The sequence below is a fragment of the Acipenser ruthenus genome, chromosome 7 (assembly GCF_902713425.1).
Source record: "Acipenser ruthenus chromosome 7, fAciRut3.2 maternal haplotype, whole genome shotgun sequence".
Taxonomy (NCBI): Eukaryota; Metazoa; Chordata; class Actinopteri; order Acipenseriformes; family Acipenseridae; genus Acipenser; species Acipenser ruthenus.
The window spans coordinates 5,964,754-5,989,960 of NC_081195.1; the positions used below are offsets into that span (position 1 = coordinate 5,964,754).

The 25,207-nt window shown below is 35.9% G+C and overlaps 1 protein-coding gene across 3 annotated transcripts in view; it reads right to left on the reverse strand.

The window, feature by feature from the left end:
- Positions 1-25,207, reverse strand: part of LOC117415126 (dedicator of cytokinesis protein 1) — a 212,040-nt gene that overhangs the window by 65,831 nt on the left and 121,002 nt on the right. For all 3 annotated transcript variants that reach the window (XM_059026209.1, XM_034025106.3, XM_059026208.1), the window contains exons 28-29: positions 9,977-10,078; positions 8,828-8,922 (exon numbers count right to left, since the gene is read on the reverse strand). In XM_059026209.1, the coding sequence (XP_058882192.1) occupies positions 8,828-8,922; positions 9,977-10,078 (197 nt within the window). The remainder of the gene's footprint in view (positions 1-8,827; positions 8,923-9,976; positions 10,079-25,207) is intronic.

Below are 25,207 nucleotides of genomic sequence, written 5' to 3' on the forward strand. Positions count from 1 at the left end.
ACAGACCCTGGGCACAGCGAACAACAAACCGAAACGTAATCTAAAAGAAAGAAGCATGAATACAACTAAGCTTGTTTCTATATATGGAAGTATAACATGGTACATATACATGGTATTCTGCACCCTAACCAAGCTTCCCTACATGCTTTCAGTGCTTTAATTTAATTTAAGAATATCGCAGAAAACACTTCAGTCTATGTAGATTTTAGCTGTGTAATAAGTACAGCACATACAGCAGGCTACGGCAGTAAATACTTTTCGGCGTGTTTCATTTGTCTATTCACTACATCAGTAACTTTAATTTCTAATCGGTACTGTACAGTATTATTGTTCAGCTAACACCTGCCCCACGCCGTGCTGTAGGAGACACTGGACTGTGCTCCGACTGGAGGCAATTTGAGAAAATGGCTGTTCCCATTAAGATATCGAAGCGAATAACGTCTTATGCGCATTTGAAATTCGGCAAAAGTAATGCGCATAATCAACCTAAAATCGGGTTTCTATTTAAATCAATTTCTAGCGGACAAACTGGCCGACGTGATGACATTGTGGGCGGAGCTAAAGTTATTTGCATTGAAAACTGAAATACGCTAGAAATACAGTGCGACAGACCGTTTCCACTCTTTACCATGATTTTACTTTACAAATGTATGCGATTTTACTTGTACGATGACATATCACATCTAGCGAATAACCTCAGTTTACTAAACAGCAGTCTATTGTTCTTCACTTCCCACCAGTTTGTTATTCATAAAAACTAATTATTCTGAAAGTATTGTAGTGTGCACGGGGGAAGGCAGCAGTAGGGCTGGTAGGTGACGTAATCACACACAAAGACATAAGCCAGATATACACTCCTTTCAAGAGAGCCGGCTCTTTTGTACAGCGATATTGGCGCTGTGCTTTAATGCGAGAGGTCCCGGCTTCGTGCCCGCCATGTGGATTGCCTCGCCCTGTGTGATGCGCCTGCCTGCGGGAACCAAGATTGCTACAGTATTCTCGGGTGAAAATCTAACTATAATATTTGACCAGTGTACTTTTTGTATTGTAAAATTCAGTATGTTAGGGTACCTACAGCTTGATTTGTTTTACCCCATAAGAATCTTAATTAACCGATATTTTGGTTATAGCCTACTATAAGGGTAGCCTACTATTTTCTCATAAATTACAGGAGCATTTTCACCTTTTCTTGTAATTTATGATTAATGTTAAACATTTAATAAGCACACACTTTTCATATTATGTATTACTTTCTTTTCCCCCCTCTTATTTTTGTCTCTATTAATAAACAGGGAATAAACACGAAGTTAAGCATCTGACTGATTTTTATATACAGTCGTAGATAGATTGTTTCAGTTTGTGTAAAATCAAGAGAGAACATTACGAAGGGGGTTTCAAACTGTTTTATGCAGGCTAATGTTTGATGTCACTATACTTCTAAATTGCGTGGATTGCAAAAGAAAAGGGGAAAGGCAGAATGCTATACTTGGTAAATGTACTGAATTTTCTTTGTAATTAATTACATTTATTACTGAATTTTATTTATATATTTACAATAAAATATTCATTAAAATGTACGAGTTTATCAGAGTCATTTTTATATTAATAAAATTCATGCCATAAAAGCAAGGAATATATTTGTACAGGAAAGATTGGTGTTCACGACGTGTGACGTATAGATAATAAAAAAAGGCTACATTATTCTGTTCAAACTGGAGAATTAAAGCCATTGCGCACGTGTTTGAACTGTGCACTAAACTTGACCCGTGTATTGCTCCAGAACAGTTCAGCCCAAGATCACCTATACCAACAGAAAAGAGAATCGCTATCGCTCTGTATAAACTGGCTAGCTGTGCAGAATATGCAGTCTCCCAGTTGCACCTGTTACTGTTAGTCGCCATTTTTTCCTCCCAGTAACGAACTTCCTTAGGAGCTGCAGTGCACTTTGGGGGATTCGCTTATTTTATGCGAATAAAATTGTTTCCATTTAAAGTTATGCGCATTAAGCCACCTTAATTCGCATTTTCTGAAAATATTGACTTTCCTAAAACCCTAAGGTCTAGGGTTTTTAAAAGTTTGAATAAATGTACACGTTTTTGCGAATTATACCCATTTCCATTGAGCTTGTCGCAGATTTTTTTAAATCTGTAAACTTTTTGCGAATAAATCCACTGCAATGGAAACATAGCCGATATTTAATATTTGTGAGCTTTGTCCGGTTGTTTGGCTTGTATTTGGTATCAGAGCTTTAGTTTTTTGCACTGTCCATGTAATTTAGGGTTACCATTTTTGCAGAGCAAAACACTTCTTTTCTCCAATTCACTGAAGCCGCACCAACTCTGAAGCAGTTACAATAACAGTAAATAATAATACAGTAACTAAAATAAATCACGTGTGTGTAGGCCTATTGCAGATGATAACTACATGTAAATGTACAAAAATCCAGATTAAAAAAATAGATCAGCTATTACCATTTAAATGTGATAAACACATAAATCAGAATGATTAAACAAAACAATCCATAAGATTGTTTATTTTATTTTTGATAACACAACCGAATAAATGACTTATTATCTGGCTGAGCAGACCGATGCAGTTTTGTACTTAAAAACAAGAGACGATTTCACAATTTTACTGTTTCTGACGAAAATGTTTACTTCCGAGTGGTGTTACCTTGTATAGTTCGTTTTGATTATGTGAAGCATCTTGTGGTTTCTGTTTGATATCTTTTCCTACCTAAAAGCAATTAGAAGGAGCAGCGTATCACAGTCTATCATTCTACCACCAAGTAATAAAGTGGAATAGTGTGCTTTATATAAGTTTAAAATAAAGCACATTCAAATATAAAATAAACTAAAACAAAATGCATTTATTGCCATTGCTATTTATAAATACATTTTTTGAGGGTTTCTTTTTTTAAAGTAATTAAATGCACGCAAACGTTTAAACAGTAAGTTTCACAAACGAACAGATAGTCGAATCTACGCCATTGAGAGGCATGCGTAAAATAACCGGCACAAACCGAAGTTGAAAATCTGCAAAATATGATGTTACATCAAGGGTAAGCGCAAAACTTTGCTATTATTATTTATTTCTTAGCAGACTTCCCCTTTAACAGGCTGTTCTAAGTTGACACATATAGGTTTATAATAGCAGATATGCGCCAGATGAACATTTATTTAAATACCTGTTTAATTAAAGAAACTTAAAATGCACACAAGCAATCCAGAGTTTTAATTATGGGTTATTAACACATCTAAACTCTCGTCAGAGACAGAAGCTGATTATGCAAAATAATTCAAAATAACAGCAAGGCTTATTATAAACTGGAACACTAACTTTGTGGCCACTTGTTAAGAGATGTACTTTGAGTAAATGTTATTCAGTATGCTGGATGAAAGTTTCAAGCCTGCAGAAGTGAATGCATTAGTTTGCTGCTGCAAAACAGAAATCTGGACGTAGAAAACTGAGCTGGGATGAACAGCAATGCATCATAAGACAGGCTTCTAGTACAGTAACTGCTAGACATGTACCTGGGAATCATTGCAATCCTCTGGGAGAACACCTAAAGCATCAAATATCATTGCAGTACTAATAGAAACGCTCGGTTTTATAGTTGGTTAGTAATACCATACTTGACTATATATATATATATATATATATATATATATATATATATATATATATATATATATATATATATATATATATATATATATATACACACACACACACACACACACACACACACACACACATACACACTTAAATCTATAGCATTAGGAATCACACATTACATATACGACTCATGTTATCAGGAATTGTGCTGAACAAATATATTTCGAAACAGTTGCTCCTCCTGCTTTTCTATTTAAAATTAAAAGTCCAAATTCTGTACTTTCATGAAATGATTTTCTATTTTTTCCATTAATCAAGCTTCCAGATGCCAAAATGAATTAACATCAAAGCAACTGAGTTTTTAAAAATGCATGAGCTGTTTCTTGGATGTGAACAAAAAGATACAATAAGTGTTTACTGACAGTGCTACTTTTTTGCATTTCCTTCTAAAACTCATATTTTGCTTCAGTGTAGAAGCTTTTGTTAAATTATATATCGATTCTGGGTTTGCTACATGGATCACAGAAAAGAAAGATCATATTTAAAAAGGCAGAGACATTTTCCTCATGCTGAAAGGATGGCGACGTAAATGTGCCACTTTAGCTCCCAACAGATTATATTTTGTGAAGCACAGCATGGTATTTGGGAAATGATGCTCGTAAGTATTGCTTTTTGTTGCTCCTATTGGTCAACATGACCTACATTTGCAAAGAAAATAAATTACAAGTATTATATTATAGTGCTGCAATTCCATTGGAGGTGGGTCTGATGGAAAAATATGAGAGCAGAGATTTTTCAAATAAAACAAGATAAAACAATAGAAATTAAACTAAGCTTGAATGTTGTGCTTAAAAAGGTGCAAAACATCCCACTAATCTTTAGAACAGAGGTTTAATTCCCTAGATAACAACAACAAAACAGCAGCACCACGATGAAACCTTGTCAGTTATTACTTGTATATATTTAATGCTATGTCAGCATGAATCCAAACACAGAATACCAGAGTAAAGACACTGTTGGGATCCTGAGCTATGTACACTGCAGCTTTGAACAAACATTATATTTTCAGACAGAACAAAACACAACAAAAGCAGTTTCAAAAGTATTCTGGCCTCTGCTTAACCGCCACAGTGAAATGATTACAGTAATAAAACCAATTTTATGCCAAAGCGTCATATTTCTTAGCTTTGATTGCTTTTAATTCCTACACTTCTTAAGACTAAAAACACTGATTGTATCCCTTTCCTCCATCGACCCGCCCATGCAGCTGAATGGGTTGAGGTAGCCACACAGCTTTATCTCTTGATGGCACTCTCATTAGCACGACTCGAGCAAAGCAGACTTTGGAACATTTTAAAGGATTCCATTCTGTGGAATCTCACACTGTGTTTTTACTGTGTGGGTGGCAAAGTGGCACTGGCAGCATTGCCATTAAAAGTGAAAGAGAAAAACATTCAGATTACAGATGTCATGCTGAAGGCAACAATGCCAACATATGTATTGTACTGCACCACTACTCCATTACTAATGCGTTTCTAGATTTGGAGATCATGTTTGTCTGTGGAGATCACATCTCTTTTCTCCCCACCCTTGGTATGAACAGCAGGTGCATCATTAAAGCATCTTTTCAAATGAATATGCTTGACAGTAACATTTCATGGCTGGACAGGGTATTGTATGTTGTGACTTGAACACTATCTGGATGAATCAAATTACATTGCAAAAAACCTAATTCAGTGTCACTGTACATTTCTGTCTTACTGCTGCATTATTGTTAAAATCAGTTTAATTGGCTTAAATCAGTGTTGCAAACTGTTAAAGGATTACTCTCTCCAGATTTACAGATTTGAGGATACCACACAGCACCAAGAATAGCATATTGTTTGTGTGATATCAAGTCAAACGCTCTCCAGTTGTTAAGAATCTTGACAAAGTCATGGCACCATTTTAAGGCCGAGTTCATCAGCAGGTGCAAATAGAAATCATTTTGGATTGACAAAGATGTCAACTCATGTTTAAATTATAGTGTTTTCGATTGTTTGAACACAAAATATTTGTTTGTTGTTAAATAGTCAATTACACTGCATAACAAATGTTCCACAAATCTAAATATTTGTCAGAGTGCTTTGTCAATATTTCTCAACATATTTCTGACACTGGGACTGTAAATACATATATAAATAAATTACTACAAAATAAATAAAATGTCATCACAAACAAGTCATAAAATTGTAATCGTTTTAGCTGTGCAATGTTCTGAATTACTTTTTTTTAGTTTTTGTTTGATTAAAGGGATGTGGTTCCTCCTAGTTCAGAGGCTTACAATTTTCTCAACTCAATCTTTTTCTTTCCTTGTGCTTCTCGACACAGGTGGTTCAAAATGTTAACTGGAAGACTATAAGAATTTCAATGTCAAACCTCACTACAGCTCCTCTTGTAGCAATCACAGCCCTAAGACGACTATTCCAGTAAAAAGCAATTCTCATAAAAATATTCATGCCCGCACTTCCTTAGAAATACTCCTTCAGAAGAACTTTCTCACGGAAATACATTTCACTGCTGCGAGGGGATCCAGCAGCACAACAGTTCCTGTTTCAATAAGGCCACAGACTCCTTAAACGCACTAGAAATGGAAATTGTTTTTTATATGCTTCCACCTGCCATCTTTGTACCGCATAGATATTAAATTAAAGAGAAAGTACTTTCAAATGACATTTATATTATAATTTTCTGATTTTATTTTTTTCAGGAGTAGTGCTGCTTTTTTTGCAGTTAGTTAAATAATGTGTTCAATCGAGTTTATGATAAATGTACTGCTTGCTTTGCAGTTGACAGTTCATCATATACATATGTGAAAAACAGGCTAGGTCAGCAATGATATTCGAGTACTTGCATCTAAAGCCAATTAGAAAAAATTAAAACACCATAAAAAAATACACTAATTTAAAGCTACTTTCATAAGTTAGGACTATAAGTCACAACAACAGATTCAGTTCAAAGAATCAAATACATTTTACATAAAATAAAAGAAAACAACTGAAAAGCAATGAGTTAAAGTATTTAATGTCAATATATAGGTAATATCTTCTTTGTTTCGTTCTCTGTCTATCAGTAGTTGTACTGTTTTTCGGCCCCAGTTCAGCTCGGTGTATTGGCATTTATTACCAGTGGCACTGAGTAACACAAGAACATATCCCCAGGATATAATTACAAAGAACCAGTATCTTTGGGATTTAACACAGACCAGAGCTTCTTTTTAAATTAAACTTGATAGTCAGCTTTCATAAAAACAAACCTCCTAACAAGATAACAGCTTGCTCCCATTAAAAAACAGAATGAAAATATTGAAATCCTTTTATTCTGACACCTGAAGGGGCCAAGTGTGCCTACAGAGGGAGCAGGATTAGCATAGGAGCGATCTTACTGTAAGGAAAAGCTATTCAGTATTTCTTCCATAAAAGTTAAACTCAAACAATTAAAAGGCATTAATAAGGTGCTGGTGTTATTCGCGCAGGCGGTTGTTTGGAACGTTACAAAACAGTTCAAGGTTATTGCTTTTATGCTTTACAATTCTGGAAAATGGTAAAGAACGCATCTATCCACATGGTTCCCACATTCTCTTCTTTATACACAATTACTTGCAGTCACTATCATGGGTCAAAAGCAGTCTTTCAAAGCTTCAGCTGTCACTTATTTTTGGTCATCCATTTAAAGCTCCCACCCTGCCTTAAATCAGTAAATAATCTTTATTCTGCTTTAACAAAAAGACCTTGGGCTGTTTAAACTATCAGAGGGGCTCAGCCAACAGGTTGAGCTGAGCTGAAAACCTCATCTTTAAAAGAAGACATAATGTGTCATCCTATCAAATTGTGATTAAAGTGGAAATGTTTTCATTTTTACCAAAGAAAGTGAAAAAGAAAAGGCTTTTTTCATGATTTTCCCCCTGCCTGCAAACAAAGTAAACCGACATTATGAATTGGATGTTGGTAAACTTTCAGTCTACTGCAGGTCTGAGATGTAGAGCTTCACATCGCACGAGTGCTCCATAAACAGCATTCATGAATAAAACCACATGCTTTCATGTGAAGTCACCAAAAGCAGCTTTCTGAATACAAATGTTTCAGCTTTAGAACTGCAAATGTACACAATTCTTTACACTCACCTTAAAAAACAGCACTTTTTTGTTTTCCCTTTTGTGTTTCAATATTGCAGTTTCTGTAATTAGTTTGCTAACAAAGAGGCTGTCTATATTATAGTTTCAAAACAGAAATAAATAAAAAATACTTTGAAAAGAAAAATGACATTTGAATCAAAAAGTGAATAATATTTTAAACAACGTATATTTTTATGCAACTTTCATCTAGCAATTGAGCCACAAAACAAACAGCATTGCTTCCAAGGAATCACTAATTTTAAAGCACCTCAACGTTCCAAATTGATGACAGCATGGCAAACTGTGATAGATCTTGTGCAACATACAGTATCTAATGCAGACAAAACCTTTCAATAAGCTGTCATCATCAATGTATGTGTACCTTAAATCAGTTCATCAAGTTAAAGGGGTTCCAAGTATCCAATTTGTGTTGCTTGATTATATATTGTGTTATCACCACATTGCATCTTTCAGCTAAACTCACAGACCATTCAGTCTTTGATTTCTTCATTCCTGGTAGTCATGTGACAGTACAGTAAAGTATAGAACCTTGTACTCATCACATGTGATGTGAGGGGATTGTAAAATGAATAACCCAATATATAGCATTGAAAAGTATGATGCTCTAATATATATATATATATATATATATATATATATATATATATATATATATATATATATATATATTATACACACACACACACACATACCCCAATACTGATCAATCACAACATTCAATAATTAGTTTGTTGGGTTAAAGTGGATTAAAAATTAAAGAATACATTTTGTTTTAAGTTTTAATGCTCATATACTTGTATTCATCTTCCAGCACTCATGAAGATGGACAGTGATGTATTAATCAGGCTCTCCACAATGTTCTTGGGGGGTAAAAAAAAACCTGCCCTGTATAAATTATTATTTGCATTGAAAGAAAACGTAGGAGACTCTCTCGAACACTTGTGACTGCTGTTGCTAAGCAACAACAGTTGTGCAAGATCAAACGTAGCATTAATATGCCCCTGCAAAGACCCTGTGCTGTGGCTCTGTACTTACTTATTCTGCATCATGTTCATTATTACCCAGTCGGCAGGATAGACATTCTTCCCAATGAGATCTTTGAACATGATAAATGTTTCCATTAGAAAATCCTAAAAAGAAAAAGGTAGCATTTCAAATAAAACTGCATTTTTCAAAAAACCCAATCTGTTTTAAACTGAGATGCCTTAATATCCTCAGCAAGGGGGAAAAAAAACAACAACAAAAAAGTGCTTTTGATGGATTTCAAAGGAAAGCATCCAGGTCATTACAGGCAATACTATTTACGACATGTACTGCCTGGCTAGGACAGTTAACAGTCTTGCATTACAAGCTATGAAAGGGCATGCTGCATACTGGCCTAAAGGCTCTTTTTGTAAACTCACTTAAGCCATGTATACTAGACAAGGTTAAATATTCTCTTGAACAGGGGTGGGCAACTCTTGTACTCCATGGCATTCATGTGCTTTCATTATTTCATTGAATCAATTAAAACATCAATCTACTGTAGGCTCTAAACGTTTTCATTATTTTTATAAAAGCTGGAGCAGAACGGCCCTGGAGGATCAGAGCTTCTCCTTCCCATCTCTAAACAGTGTGCAGAGTCTAAATCAAGGCAGACTAAAAAAAGAGAATGGGATCTAATTTACATGAATGTATGGATAGTCTGTAGGATATGTCTGTACTTTCCCAAAACTAATCGATTATCCTGGAACTTTGTTAAAATATGAGCTCTCGTCCTGGCTGAGCACAAAGGAGAAAAAGAGGAAGTTAAATGCTATGATGTTTGTACAGCTATGTTTATACATGTTTATACAGCTCCTAGACTGCCCAAAACTTTGTGTGTGTTTGTGGACTCTGATTAAGCAAAAGCAGCAGTGTGTGGACATTATAGGGTAAATAAGGTTACTTTTAAAAGAAAATGAGTATATGACTAAAACATTTTTAGTCATATAACAATGCAAAACCATTCAGAAATATACCATACATGAACTGCTTCTTCCAGCAGCTTCAGTTACTTATTGATAGCTGTTCACTCTTAGTTATTTTAATTTTCAGATAAGATTTGCCTTTAAAATAGGTCCTAGATGTTGTACTGCGAAGTGAAAATTGGAATGCCTTACATTCACAATGCAGCTGGTCTTACTGAAGCATGTGTTCACTTACCACAACATCAGACCTCATCTTCCCAAAGGTGTTGATCAAGTGAGCATAATGATAATCTTCCATCTGTCTTAGGATGGCTGTCATGCTGGCGACAAAGCTGCCCTAGGAGGGGAAAAAAGAGGAAAAGAAAATGTAATCTCAGTGACAAAAATCAATAATTCAATTTTACATTTGCCTTCTATAATAGAAGGCTTGGCTGGCACTCGTACAGTAAATGAAGGTTAACATCACAATGGAAGATTTTTACTTCTGCTGTCAACTTACATATGCCAAAGCAAAAAAGGCTGTATTCTATATTACCATGGTTCGAAAAATTACTTATACAGGTCGGACAAACACCCGCAAACACTGCAAATTTATTTTTTTGCCACAAAATAAATGCTAAGAAAGATGGGAGATAGATAACCAGTAACTGCTTGGCACCAGGCAACAAAAGTGACTTGAGGAAAAAAATACATGTGTGAAAAACAGCCTCATCAGCATCTTTGTTCATCCAGCTTTGTTTGTTCCCCCCCAAAGGATTACCTTCAATAAGTTTAGAGAAGTTGGCAGGACTAAAAGTGTAGGGTTCAATAAAAAGCTTCAGTAGTGAAAAGGTATCTCTAAGCAGAGGTGCGTCTTATAATTTGGGTCAACTGGGGTGAAGTGAGGGAACAGTGGTTTTGAAACTCGACACTAACAAATGGATGCAAGGATATCCAAGGAGACAAACAGTTTTTGTTTCCTGGTGTTTTACAATTGCAATAGCTAGCCTGTCAATTTAAACTACTACTAAATAATTAAAATAAAAATGTATGGTTTTGTAAATGCAAAGGACCTGGGGCTCTATATTGATGCAAAAAAGTAAAAGGTATAAAACCAGAAAGAAACAACACAGACACAGAAGCAGTTATTGTGGGGGGTTTTGCCATACCATTGAAAACAATTTTATTCCTCTGAGAAATTATTCCTTTACAATATGTCACCAGATGTTTTAAAAGTAAACTAATAATCAACAATAACAAAATGGAACATAAGAAATGGAGATATGGGTTGTTGTAAAATTAATAATCAGCTCAGTCTGCTCCTAATTTAATAGTCGAATGGAAAACATTTGAACATTTACGGACTGATTAAAATTGAAATTGAAATACTATATCAAAACCAGGTTTAAACCTTGTTTTGCAAAATACAAAGCTGATATGCTTAGAAAAGCATCTTTTGGGTGTTTGTATGCATTTTGCACCACAGAACAGCAAAATTAATAGTGCAAATTAACGAACTGTTAAATTAAAATTTATACCGCTTTACACATTGATGCTCTCTAGTCCAAGGCATGAAGATTTAAGCCCAATATGTTCAACATTTTACAATATTTATGCTGTAAACATGGATTTAAACTGTATTAGCCAGGGCTTGGGTTTAGTATGTTTTGAGTAATAACAATGTCAATATAGCAAGAGACAATAAGGACAAAAAAGAAAATTAAATTCGCACTTCTGGTTTTATAATAGTTCTCTTCTAAACGATGCTGAAATGCTTATGGATTAATAGTGCATTACATGAATTTGTTTAATCTGAAGACAGTTGACACATGCAATGCATTATCACAGAACTGCTTGAACAGTAATCTGTCACCACTGAAAGTAGCTGATGTGCCTGACTTATGTTTCAACTTTTAGGAATGTTTTCAACCAATTTCAAACTTATATCTAAGAGAGGGTATTCTCTCTGTTTAGCTGTGTAGCCAAGGAAACTGAATTACAACTTTCATGAATTCTGTATATTCTAAAAAGAAGAAAAAAATAAACTTATCAAATAAGAAAGAAAAAAGGCAACCTTCATTACTTTTACGTCACATTAAATGATTCAATCCCATTACTTAATTTGAAACGTTTATTCCTACAGTTAAATCACCAGATAATTAGTTTTGAATCATCTTGGGAAATGTTACTCATCCCCCCCCCCCCCCCCCCCAAAAAAAAAAATATATTTTACATTAAAAGACTATTAACTGCACTGATATAAAATAGAGAAGAAAATACAGGTAATAAGCAGAAATACAGAAACGTACAGCCTGTTCTTGTACAGTGAGGACAATAATAAAATAGTAAGTGTCATGAGATCTTGCAAGTCTACACATTGTAGACAGGGACTTGATTTAAAGTTTCTTGTGGCTGGACAACACCTCCTTCTGGGGCATTGGTTGAAAAGTGCCCACACTAAGTCAATTGTTGCAGTATCCCATTTGCCAAGTATTTCCAAATATTGCATCCATAACGAAAAACAATTAACCGTAATATTGTAGAAAAACTAAAAGAAACTAGTACATTTGAGAAGACACTGTTAAAAAGACTTTGTCGAAACATTTGTCAAAGACGACTACTATTCGTACACCTTGCCTGACAAAAAATACTTATGATATTTGCAGGTTTCTTGACAGTATATCCAGTGAGATATTGTTACCAGCACACTCTTGACAGTTTTCCCCATCACATACTGTTTTCAGATGTTTGCACAGATGACTTCAAAATTGAAAGGTCAAGGAATTCAAGATAAGACAAAGCACCCAAAAGACCACTCCAGAATCAAATAGGCATAGCATAGAAGAGAAGAATCAGACACAAACCAAGGCCAACATGCTGCCTATCAACATGGAAACAGACATAGAAAACTTAGGAGGCTAAAACGGAGAATACGTGCGGCCAAATCCTACGTGATGCATGACACAGTGTCAGGACTCCAACTAAAGAAAGCCCAAATGAGTATACAATTGTTTCATCAAAATGAGTAAGAATGCATCTCGCATACCACTGATTATATACATACAGGTAATTAGTACTAGCACAGATAACAGAAAACAAAAACATCAGCGGTCAGCTGGCTTACAGCTGACTTGCATGGCTGGGCACCACATATATATTTAAAATGGATTACACTATAGCTTGAGGTTTTCTGGCTAAACAATGGAACTTTACCTATTGTGCAGACTGACAGTGCCTATAGAAAGTCTACACCCCCTTTCAAAATGTTCACCTTTTGTTGCCTTATAGCCTGGAATTAAAATGCATTTTTCATTTAACTACACATCCTACTTCCAAGTGAAAAAAATATTCTAGAAATTTGTAGAAAATTAATTAAAAATAAAAACTGAAATAGCTTGGTTGGATAAGTGTCCACCCCACTTGTAATAGCAATCCTAAATGAGCTCAGGTGTAACCAATCGCCTTCAAAATCACACACCAAGTTAAGTGGCCTCCACCTGTGTTAAATTATAGTGGATTCACATGATTTCAGGATCAATTCAGCAGTTCCTGTAGGTTCCCTCTGCTGGGTAGTGCATTTCAAAGCAAAGACTCAACCATGAGCACCAAGGCGCTTTCAAAAGAACTCCGGGACAAAGTTGTTGAAAGGCACAGATCAGGGGATGGGTATAAAAAAATATCAAAGGCCTGAATATCCCTTGGAGCATGGTCATGACGATTATTAAGAAGTGGAAAGTGTATGGCACCACCAAGACCCTGCCTAGATCAGGCCGTCCCTCCAAACTGGATGACCAAGCAAGAAGGAGACTGATCAGATAGGCTACCAAGAGGCCAATGGCAACTTTGCAAGAGCTACAGGCTTTTATGGCCAAGACTGGTCAAAGTGTGCATGTGACAACAATATCCCAAGCACTCCACAAAGCTGGCCTGTATGGTAGGGTGGCAAGAAGGAAGCCATCCAATTTGAAGTATGCAAAAAAACACTCAGGAGATTCTGTAGCCATGTGGCAAAAAGTTTTGTGGTCTAACGAAACTAAAATGGAACTTTTTGGCCTAAATGCAAAGCATTATGTTTGGTGCAAACCCAACACAGCGCATCACCCAAAGAACACCATCCCTACTGTGAAGCATGGTGGTGAAAGCATCATGTTATGGGGTTGTTTCTCATCGGCAGGGACTGGGGCACTTGTCAGGATAGAAGGGAAAATGAATGGAGCAAAGTACAGAGAAGTCCTTGAGGAAAACCTGCTGCCCTTGGCAAGAAAGCTGAAACTGGGACGGAAGTTCACCTTTCAGCATGACAACGACAAAAACGCACAGAGCCAAAGCTACACACGAGTGGCTAAGGAACAAAAAGGTAAATGTCCTTGAGTGGCCCAGTCAGAGCCCCAACCTAAATCCAATCGAAAATGTGTGACATGACTTGAAGATTGCTGTCCATCAACGCTTCCCAAAGAACTTGACAGAGCTTGAACAGTTTTGTAAAGAAGAATGGTCAAATATTGCCAAATCTACGTGTGCAAAGTTGGTAGAGACCTATCCCAACAGACTCACAGCTGTGATTGCTGCCAAAGGTGCTTCCACCAAGTATTAACTCAGGGGGGTGGAGACTTATCCAATTATGATCTTTCAGTTTTGTATTTTTAATATATAATTTTTTTCTCAATAAAAACTTTTTCCCCCTTAACAGTGTGGAGTATGGTGTGTAAAATGAAAAAAATCCTCATTTAAATGCATGAAACTCTGAGGCACTGACACAACAAAATGTGAAAAAAGTTCAAGGGGGTGTATACTTTCTATATGTGACAAGGCAGTTCTTATTGAGAGATCAAAACTGAAAAGTAACCCCTTTAAAATTTTTCAATGACATAACTATTAATACTTTATAGTTGTTTCGACATCCTACTTTCTAATGGCTTGTAAAAGCTTTGCCTAAAGGTATAATTAAAAGGACAGAGACCTATATAACACAGCTGTGCTAATGCAACTAAGCTTTGAGATGTCATCTACATCGCTTTAAAAAGCATTTTCATTTACATAAACAGATGTCAGCCAAGGGAAACCTGCTACCCTCAATATAGAAATGGCGCACTGATTTCCGTTACTCTTCCCATAATACTAAATATTGACACACTTCTGTAATGGCTATCTGAGACACAGAATTATATTTTTTCCTCTCCAAGAACCATGCATGAATTGTTATTTTCAAAATGCACCCCCCCCCCCCCCCAATCCACTGAATAATAAAAGTTATTTTAATGAATTCTCCGCATTAAATCTGCCTCCTAATAAATCAGGTTAAACTTTTCCCTTTTACAGTCTTTCACTGCCAAACTCTTGTGAAAATTTGCATTTCCAGTCATGTCTGATTGCAACAATCATCCATCAATATAGGCTCAGAAGATTTGCATCATACTGCAAAACCTGTACGAAGAAGCATAAAAGGCCTCCGTCTGCCTGCGATACATACAAACTAATTTTCCAGGACTTTCACAATAGAGGACTCAAAAGCGCTGAAGTACTCTGTATTGGTCATAGCGCTGCAGATTAAAATCTAAACCATTCTTCTACTTTACCAGGCAACTACAGCACAGAAAGAGTTTTCTTGGCAGGCAAAGGATCACCCCCTATTGTAGGAAACACAAGGTCTTCTGATTTCTGCTTTCAAATTGGACCATCAATGCTGAAGAACAGCTTGCAGATTAGTAAAATTATTACACAAGATATTTCAACTGAACCATCGCATTTGAAAAACACAAAACACAGACTTTGAAGAGCCTACACCCAGGTCATCAAGAATGACTAGGCTGTCATTAGATAAGGAAAGGATGACAGTGTAGAAAGGGTATTCAAAAACTTCCACTTTAACCAAATAGTAGTTTATTATTGTTTCTTTTAACAGATTTCCATCACTACATTCTCATTCCATGTGAATCAATCATTTATGCACAAGTGTGGGTGTTTGTAGGCTATGGCCTGAAAAAAAAAAAAAATCTAATTTCAAAACAGATGCCAAAAAGGATTAAACTGACAATTAACAGCACACACGATGAGCTGGCAAGCATCAGAAAAGGACAGAAATATCCTATTTGTTCCTTCCCTCCAATAACACTGGTTCTGGAAAACTAGAACAAATTCAGAATACAGCTCAATCCCACCCCTCCACATAAACATGATCAGGCTCCTGCAATCTGAGCAATCAATTCCATTCCAAATCTCCAATGAATTAGTTAAGGTAAAACATTGTCCCTCCACAGTTGCCAGTATCTTATCCTGATGGTAATAATCTTAGACTTACAGAATCGAGCAAGACTTGTACTTTGTTGTAATATGTGAAATCTTCAGAGCAGATTTAGCAAACGAAAAGATGGCACCTTTATAATTTTAGAAACAGACCTGAAAAAGTTAAAAGGTAGAAAAGGAAAACAAATCAACAGAAAAATGGTATGTCAGAATTTTATAATGTCAGCCTTGCAAAAGGGCAACTGTGACCACCTACTTGTATACAGGGGTTAATATGTTCTGCTTATAGAGTTGCTGTTGTTTTTTGTTGTTTTTTTTCCTTTTGTCATGCTGTATACAATTTAAATTTCATTTCAATGCTATATTCAGGTAGCGCAATATCTGATCTTTTTAACAGTGTTTGTTGGGGCATTTTCAGTCGTGTATCAACTAACCACGCCATACTCCCTACTGTGACTCACATTAATTCAATCCCAAACACTAGAAGGGGGGTGGCTGGGGGTTCTATATTCAATACTCACCTGACCGATCCCTATGGTCATAGCTAACTGCTGTAGAAGCTGTCTGATGATCATTGTGATAAATGTCTGACCTATTATTATTATTATTATTATTATTTATTTCTTAGCAGACACCCTTATCCAGGGCGACTTACAATTGTTACAAGATATCACATTATACATTAGTTCACATTATACAGATATCACATTATTTTTACATACAATTACCCATTTATACAGTTGGGTTTTTACTGGAGCAATCTAGGTAAAGTACCTTGCTCAAGGGTACAACAGCAGTGTCCCCCACTGGGGATTGAACCCACAACCCTCCGGTCAAGAGTCCAGAGCCCTAACCACTACTCCACACTGCTGCCCCTAGTTTTATACTATTGCTATATGAGTTTAATTTCAAGTGCAAGTGAGGGTGCATTGATTACAACACTGTATTGGACTGTTAAAAGCATTTATTCAATTTTTTAGTAATGTGTAGAACACAACATGCTCCACTTGTATTACTACCCTATCAAAATACCATAGTATACTTTACAGCAGTGGTGGCCAATACACCAAACACTGCGATCCAATGGGATCTGCGATCCACCAGTAAGCTATGACCAACAATAAATTAGCAGGATTTAATATAATAGTGTCCAATACGTAAGATAGCAATAATAAAACAATACAACCACCACAACAAACACGTAACAAACGCGCAATCAAAGCATTTTTAATATTAAGCCTAGGTGGTTATAAAACAGAAACTTCCCAGCATTTTTCATCTGAGTCTTAAAACCTGGTGTAGGCAGGACTCTATGCTAGCTTTTTTTTTGGAACATGTGTGCCATGTTAAAAAATGTAGGCCCGCAATGAAGACTTTAGGGGCACACAAAAGAAAATCGAACTTTGCTCAAATGTACTGTTGAATATCTACAAATCTTTTTTTCCTTCCTTTCTTGCATAACTGTCTTACGTGTGCAGTTCAATACTTTTGCATCAACAAAGTTATAATGGACAACTTAAATGATTTTAACTGCCTTGTAGCATCTTCCTCAGAATGTGCTTCTTGCCTGTTTATGGTAGCGGGATGGCCTGGCTGACATTTCTGGATGTATGTCTCGCCGCACATTGCGTGCCGTTTTGATTGAAGCACTGTGCTTTAATATATTCTGGATCATTTGTATCTAGATTACACGTTTTGATAAATCAGCCCCTGGTTATCAAAGTTAACCTTGCAAAAGAAATGATGTTAAAGAAGAAAATGCTGCTCAAATGGCATGAAGCAGTATTTGTATTTGGCAATCTGCTTTCCCATCTAAAGTAAATGCAATTGCTGATAAATTAACAGGTGCAGTATTATCATTATTATTATTATTATTATTATTATTTTATTATTTTTTTTTAAGCAGACGCCCTTATCCAGGGAGACTTACAATTGTTACAAGATATCACATTATTTTTCGTAGAAAAGAAAACATACTCCTTTTATTTGTGGTCACGTTAATAAAGTAACCAAGAAAGAAAGGTGTTTTGCTGTAACCAACTCAGGTTTTTCAACATAGTAAAACCTTCCTGTTTGAAAGCTGTTCTGATAGAAACAAGCTTTATAAAATTTCCATCTTCGACCAAAAAAAAGAAATACAAGAAACCAACCTGTTTTCACTACTGCCTTGGAATACATTATTTGTAAGGCAATATGAGACTTTTACACAGTATTTTTCTTAAGACACATTTCAGCCTTTTCAACGATATACAATATAAAACAGTTTCTGTTTACCCTCCAATGACTAAGACAAGTCAACTGATTTCTCATTTGGCACTTACATCTCTGTATGTTCAGGTGTATTGCAACTACCTTGCTTGGCAATGGTTTGCACAGCCAAATCAGATTCTAGCAATAACAAGCTATGTACAAAGATGTTCATGCAGTTGCTGAAAGAATGTCTTTTTCACTTGAGTTCATATAAAACCGCAAAGGGAAAACATCACTCATATGTCATAACAGATTGTGCATCTAATTTAGTGACATACAAACAGTACAAATACATAAATGATGACAAAAGATATGAAAAAAGGACAAACAGTGGAAGAAAGATACACAAACAATAATTCAGACAAAAGCACATTTGTCATTTCTATCGTTTAACACATCCAGTTCAATCCTCCTCTCTGGAAAACAAGCTGACAATTGAAAAACCTGAAATTCTCTCTCCCATTTGTAGTGTTTTTTGGGGTTTTTTCAAGCCCTAAGCATAAGATTTTTTTATAGAATATCATCAATATTAAAAGGTAGTAAAGTAATAGTCAGGCTTTTGCTTCATTGATGGCTAGCCAGACTGGATGAAGAAATAAACTGTTTGCCAACAAACATGCTTTCTTTCATGCAAATCAAAGCCAGGAGTCGAGTTTAGCAGTTCAGTGAAATGTTACCCAATGTCAATACAGCAATACAATTTATTCCAATTACTAAAATGATGGTGTATGTTTTTTTTATTTATCATTGATCGCCAACAAACTAGGAAGCAAATTGCTGGGATAGTCCGTGCAATACACTGTGCTACCGACATGAGAACAAAAACACAAGAAACCAACCTATTTTCACTATGGTCCTGGAATAGGCTAAAGTACTGGTCAACCTTTATTATTCCCACCGGGGGTTATATCGGAGGTAGGCATATGTACTTATGTGTCCCATTGTATTATAAAATGTCACTTTTTTGTGTGTATACAGTGGGTATAGGTCATGGTGATCTACATTTTCTTGTTGCCCATAACTCACCGACCTCCTTGTTTTCAAGGGCACTCTTTGAAATCATATACTGTTATCACAGGAAGGTTGATAAACAGGAAAGCTACATTGTGTCAATTAATGCAGCAATAAGAAGTACTTCGAGAAGAGTTTCTCCACACCTGATCCAAGAGGCACTGTACAAACCACAAATGTAATAAGGAGGCGGTGTGGTCCAGTGGTTAAAGAAACAGGCTTGTAACCAGGAGGTCCCCGGTTCAAATCCCACCTCAGCCACTGACTCATTGTGTGACCCTGATAAAGTCACATAACCTCCTTGTGCACCGTCTTTCGGGTGAGACGTAATTGTAAGTGACTGCAGCTGATGCATAGTTCACACACCCTAGTCTCTGTAAGTTGCCTTGGATAAAGGCGTCTGCTAAATAAACAAATAATAATAATAATAATAATAATAATAATAATAACTGCCCACAAATGTAATATCTCCCACAAATGTAATAACTGTTCACATATATAATGTCTCCCGCCAAATGCTGCACCCATGATAATGCCAGTAAATTTCCTGGATGCATATTTATTTATGTATTAAATAACAGTTTAACTTATAATTAATAATATTCATGAGTGCCGGTTTTGGATATAAAGATTTTAAAAAAGCCATTCGCATACCACCAATAATGACTGCCCATATGATTAAAGTATATCATCTTCTAGTTAATTATGACAAATGTTTTTTTGTTTTTTTTTGTAATAAATAATAACTGAAAGTTGGTAGATGGGTATAACATTTTTTGGGCGAGATTATTACATTCGTGGGCAGTTATTACATTTGTGGTTTGTACAATACTCATGTCCAGTTAGTGCTTCCGACTGTCATTTTTCAAATTTACTGTAACACCTCTCCCCACACCAGGGTGAGCTGTCTTTAATATTTTTCTTTAATCCAATTAAAGAATCATATTAATGCTATAGCAGTGCCAGGCACGTTGACATATACACCCACAACATTCTCAAACAACACAAATTTTTTTTTTTTTTTTTAGTTTAAAACTGTTTTTTTTTTTGTTTTGTAAATTTAGATGCATTATTTGCAGTTTCATTTACCAGAAAATGAACATTCTAATGATTAAAATAATTGCTTTATTATTATTTATTATAGTTTTTTTATAGTATGGAATGATTTGAATTTATACAACACTCAAGGTCGTTTCAGCCAATGGCAGCACTGATAGCAACAGCAGAAATCCAACCAAAACCAAACAGTTATACTAGCGCCCTGGATGAAAACTGTCTTCAATTTTTCATCATCAAATATAGTAATACGAACAATACAAAAAACAAAAATGTTACTTCTTCCCATAGTGATAATACTGTACATTAGTTAAAAAGAGCTGTTCTGAACTGTGACTGGATGAGTATCGTTTCCTGTAGAATCTGTCATTAAATGAGTTACCAGTCTTGGTAGGTTTAAAGAATGTTGTAGAAAAAAAAGATGTCTAAGTGGAAAACACTCCTGTGCATAAAAACATTTAGTGCTGACTCACTGTGATAGCAGTGTCCCTACAGCAGTATAGTAAAGAAAACTATTTTCTACCCTAACTATCTTATTACACTTAGTGGACTGTCTCAACAAATTGACATTATAATCTGCTGCCCGTAACCCGTATAAAATATTTGAATAAATTCACTCATTTGCTCATTTAGAATATTGAGCCCAGAACAGAATGAGCCTTAATCTTAACAACTAAAATCAAGATTATCAAGTTTAGCAATAAAAAAAACTCCATTAGATTAAATTGGTAGAGACAGTAGACATCTATTTGTAAATGCATTTGTTAAATCTTTAAAACTTTTTTTAAAGATCACAGGGGAAAAATATGTTATGAAAACAAAGCCCAAACATATGCAACAAAATGTGACACTTAAGTTATTAACAGGATTCTATAATCTTTGATTCTTAATGTGTTTATTATTTCAGGCTTCCAGAATACAGATATCACCACGTGACAGAAAAAAAATAAAAGTTTAATATCTCTGCTTTATCTCCTTGTGTCTGGACAGGTCTCCATGGAAACTAGGGTAACTAACAAGAAAACGGAATAATGTTAAACTCTGTGTGTAACATTGTCATGTGTGTTTTATTGCGTACAATTTAACTTGAGCCGAGCACAGCAGAGGAACTGTACATTAAAACTGGAGCACTCCAGCTGGTGCTGTTATGATTAAGGTTGTGTATTTCTCAAGAAACAAAAAGCTCAATAAAATGATTTTAGTAAATCTTAAAAGAGACTAAGGGGCTTTGAGTCTGTTCGATTTCTTAACATAAAACATGAACACATTAGGAATGTTTGTAACCAATCAAAAAATGAAGGCATGCGTTGAAGGGAGTACTTCAGGATCATATTGGGGGTAATATATACCACACAATGTGAATACTGTATAATGAAAAGATACAGTACCTGTGCATGTATTTTAATAAAGTGACTATATAATTCTTAATATTTTGTGCATGTTGATTCAGGCCATTTACAGCCTCTCTGTGTGGTTCATTTATTCACATTATAGGCACCCTGGTGCAGGTGTGTAGAATGAGACCCTAAATAACTTGTGGATGTATTTTTGGGCAAAAGTGCACATGCAAAAGATTGTTAAGCAAGGATAAAAAGCTAGAAGTAAGCCTACTCCCTTTTCTACTCCAGAAAGTTATTTTCAATTTTGACGAAGGGCCTATGATACATCTTTAAATTCCAAACCAATGTGGTTGAGGGTAGTCTGTAGAGTCTGAAAAAAACAGCATTTCAGGAACAATGTCTTCCAACACTAATGTAAAGTAAATGTGATTATTTAAATGATGTTCACAGTGCTCACAATAACTACTGTTTAATAGTAATTTATTCCCATCCTACCACCATCACACAAGCGACTAACCTGATGGCAGACTCGAGAGCTATAGAGAGGCTTGTGACTCACCTAACCCAGTGGCATTAAAAAGACATATTTTCACTCTAACCCTAGCCTGACAATAAGAGATGGTATTCACATTGATAACGCTGTGAGCCACCCACAACAATAACCACGAACGTAAAAGCCTGCACCATCCACAATACAATAGTTCCCAGTGCAACAAGGTCTCTGGCACAAAATACCTTGTCAGAAAGGAGGAGAATGGGAACACAAATAATTACATGTGCCGTTTTAGTTTGCCTCTGGCTGTTTTGTGCTGTTTTATTGTATTTAATATAATGTCACACAATTGTGAATAAATCTAATTAGATAAGGACTACTGACCAGCATGTATAAATTATAGTACCGGCATCTTGGTGCTTTTCATATTTCTTAACAAAGGCCTACTGACTGCCACTAAATATGTGACAAATGTACTGCATTTATTGATTTTAAATTGAAATGTACTGGTCCTTATCAAACATTTGGTAAAAAAAAGGATGGGTGCATAAATAGCATTTATCCCTGATAATGAGGTGATTGACTAGGAAACTATCTATGACAGAGAAACCGCATCAGCAATGATTTAAAACAGGGGTCAGATCTTAATACCACTACCACCCTAACAGTATTATTATTGTATGTAGTATGACATTAAGTGGGGAAAACACCAGCTGGATAAATACAGGTTAATGATTCAAATAGTCATGGTTATAAATATTGGCACTCTTTAAAATAGCACTCAAAATGTAACCAAATCATTTCATTCTTGAGCCTAGCCCCGTGGTTAATACACTGAGATTTAATCAAAATCCACCCACCCACTGTACCACAAAATAGCAAACAGAGGTTAAGCCAACCGTTTAGAAAATCCCTCAGATGCTGCCCAGCTTGTACACACTATGACTGGAGACTTAAATGCAAGCAGAAGTCATTATCAGGCAGTGTTAAATTAGCTAAATTAGCTGGCAGACAAACAGATTTTTGATTTTTGATTTACACTGTCACAGGAAAAAAGGTGTAACCACCCGACTAGAAGGTCTGGTTTCCAACTGGGATTCACCTTGATCCAACACAGTATAAAAAAGTGCTTACATCCTAAAACATTAAAAAAAGTACCACATCTAACCCTTCTTGTGGTAAATATACCTGTATCATTATATATTAGAGAGCTGAAGCAAAGATCAAAAGAGCAGTAAGGAAAGGATGCAATTCTGATCAAAAAACTAGCCAGTTGCAAAAGCCAATTGCAGACAAAATGTGTGTCTACAGGCCTACAGGTAAGGAACAAAAAAGGTAAGGAACAAAAAAGGTAAGGAACAAAAAAGTGACCTTATTATTTACAGGATCAGAACTGGAAATGCATCGTTCATGGAAGCCTGCCAAAAATATTCTGTTTGGTATGTGAATAAATGTACAAAGTTGTTTCAATTTGCTCCTGATTTCATTGTTACTTTTGTTTCCCTCTAGTTAAAAGTATCCAGAAAAGGTATTAGCAAATTGTATCAAGAGGTATAATATAAGAGTAAATGCCATCTCTGATCAAGTGGTTTGTAAATTAATTAAAATTCTCACAGGCTGAAAGCTGACCTTGTGAACAGTTCCAATCCATCTTTGGAAGACAAGTCTGTGGTTTGGAATATACAAGTATGTGGCCAATGTTGTTGGATACTGCTGTATAGTTACATACCTGCTCTAAACACTACACACAACATAAACTACTGTAGAAGACCAATCTAAATCAGTTACAAACCTCACAACACTGTATCTGGGCTTACTTTAATGTAATATAGACTACACTGTATTTTCCCCATGTAGCCCAGTAAGGTACCAATTCTAGCCTTAATTAAATTGTACAATCTCCTCTGCATGCAATTGTAATTTAGGTCAACACTGCAATGAACTGAGGTCCCAACATCTTCCAATGCAGTACAGAATCAGCTTATAAAAAGTGAGCAGCCTAAGTGCTTTAGTTCTAGCATATGGAAAATAAAACAAATAAAATGAAAAGGACACTCTTTCACCAGACACTTTTTAAACAGAGGGCACCATGAGGGATTGTTAACATGTTTTTTTTTTTTTCTCTAAACAGGAATGAAAAACTGAACATTGCAACTAGTGCATGAAGATAAAATGCTGGCCATTAATAGAGGCACAGAGGTTTAATATCCAATAACCGAGGTCACTCCCATTGGTGCCATTCTTAAATTCCCATTATAGTGAAAAACTAACCCCAGCAAACATCAGAACCCTTAACAACATGCACTGTGACAGATCCTTATTTGTGTCTGGTCTAAATTGATATAGGGGCAACGAACGACCGTGGGTTACAATGTATATGTGTATATACAGTAACCCAGCCGCACTCACGGTCGTTTGTTGCCCCTACAAAAACTTAGACCCGACACAGAAATTGCAGGTTTCAGCGCTGACGCACATTTTTAATAATAACACAAAAGTAAACCAAACAAAATAAACACCTAGCTCTCACTAGCACTAACTAACAAAATACAGGAACCTAACTATCAAACAGGACAGCTAAGCTGTTTACCTGTTTACCAAAACCAAAAAACAAACAGTTTTATCAGAAACACGAAACACGGTTTAACACTACCTTCTTACGGTTGTACACTGCAATCAAACGTTTTCTGTAGCTCTCAATGAGACTTCTGCACCTGTTAAGAGGTAGTTTGGCCCACTCTTCCTGAGCAAACTGCTCCAGCTGTCTCAGGTTTGATGGGTGCCTTCTCCAGACTGCAAGTTTCAGCTTTCCATAGATGTTCGATAGGATTCAGATCAGGACTCATAGAAGGCCACTTCAGAATAGTCCAATGTTTTGTTCTTATCTATTCTTGGGTGCTTTTAGCTGTGTGTTTTGGGTCGTTATCCTGTTGGAGGACCCAAGACCTGCGAATGAGACAGAGCTTTCTGACACTGGGCAGTACGTTTCACTCCAGAATGCCTTGATAGTCTTGAGATTTCATGGTGCCCTGCACAGATTCAAGGCACCCTGTGCCAGGCGCAGCAAAGCAGCCCCAAAACATAACCGAGCCTC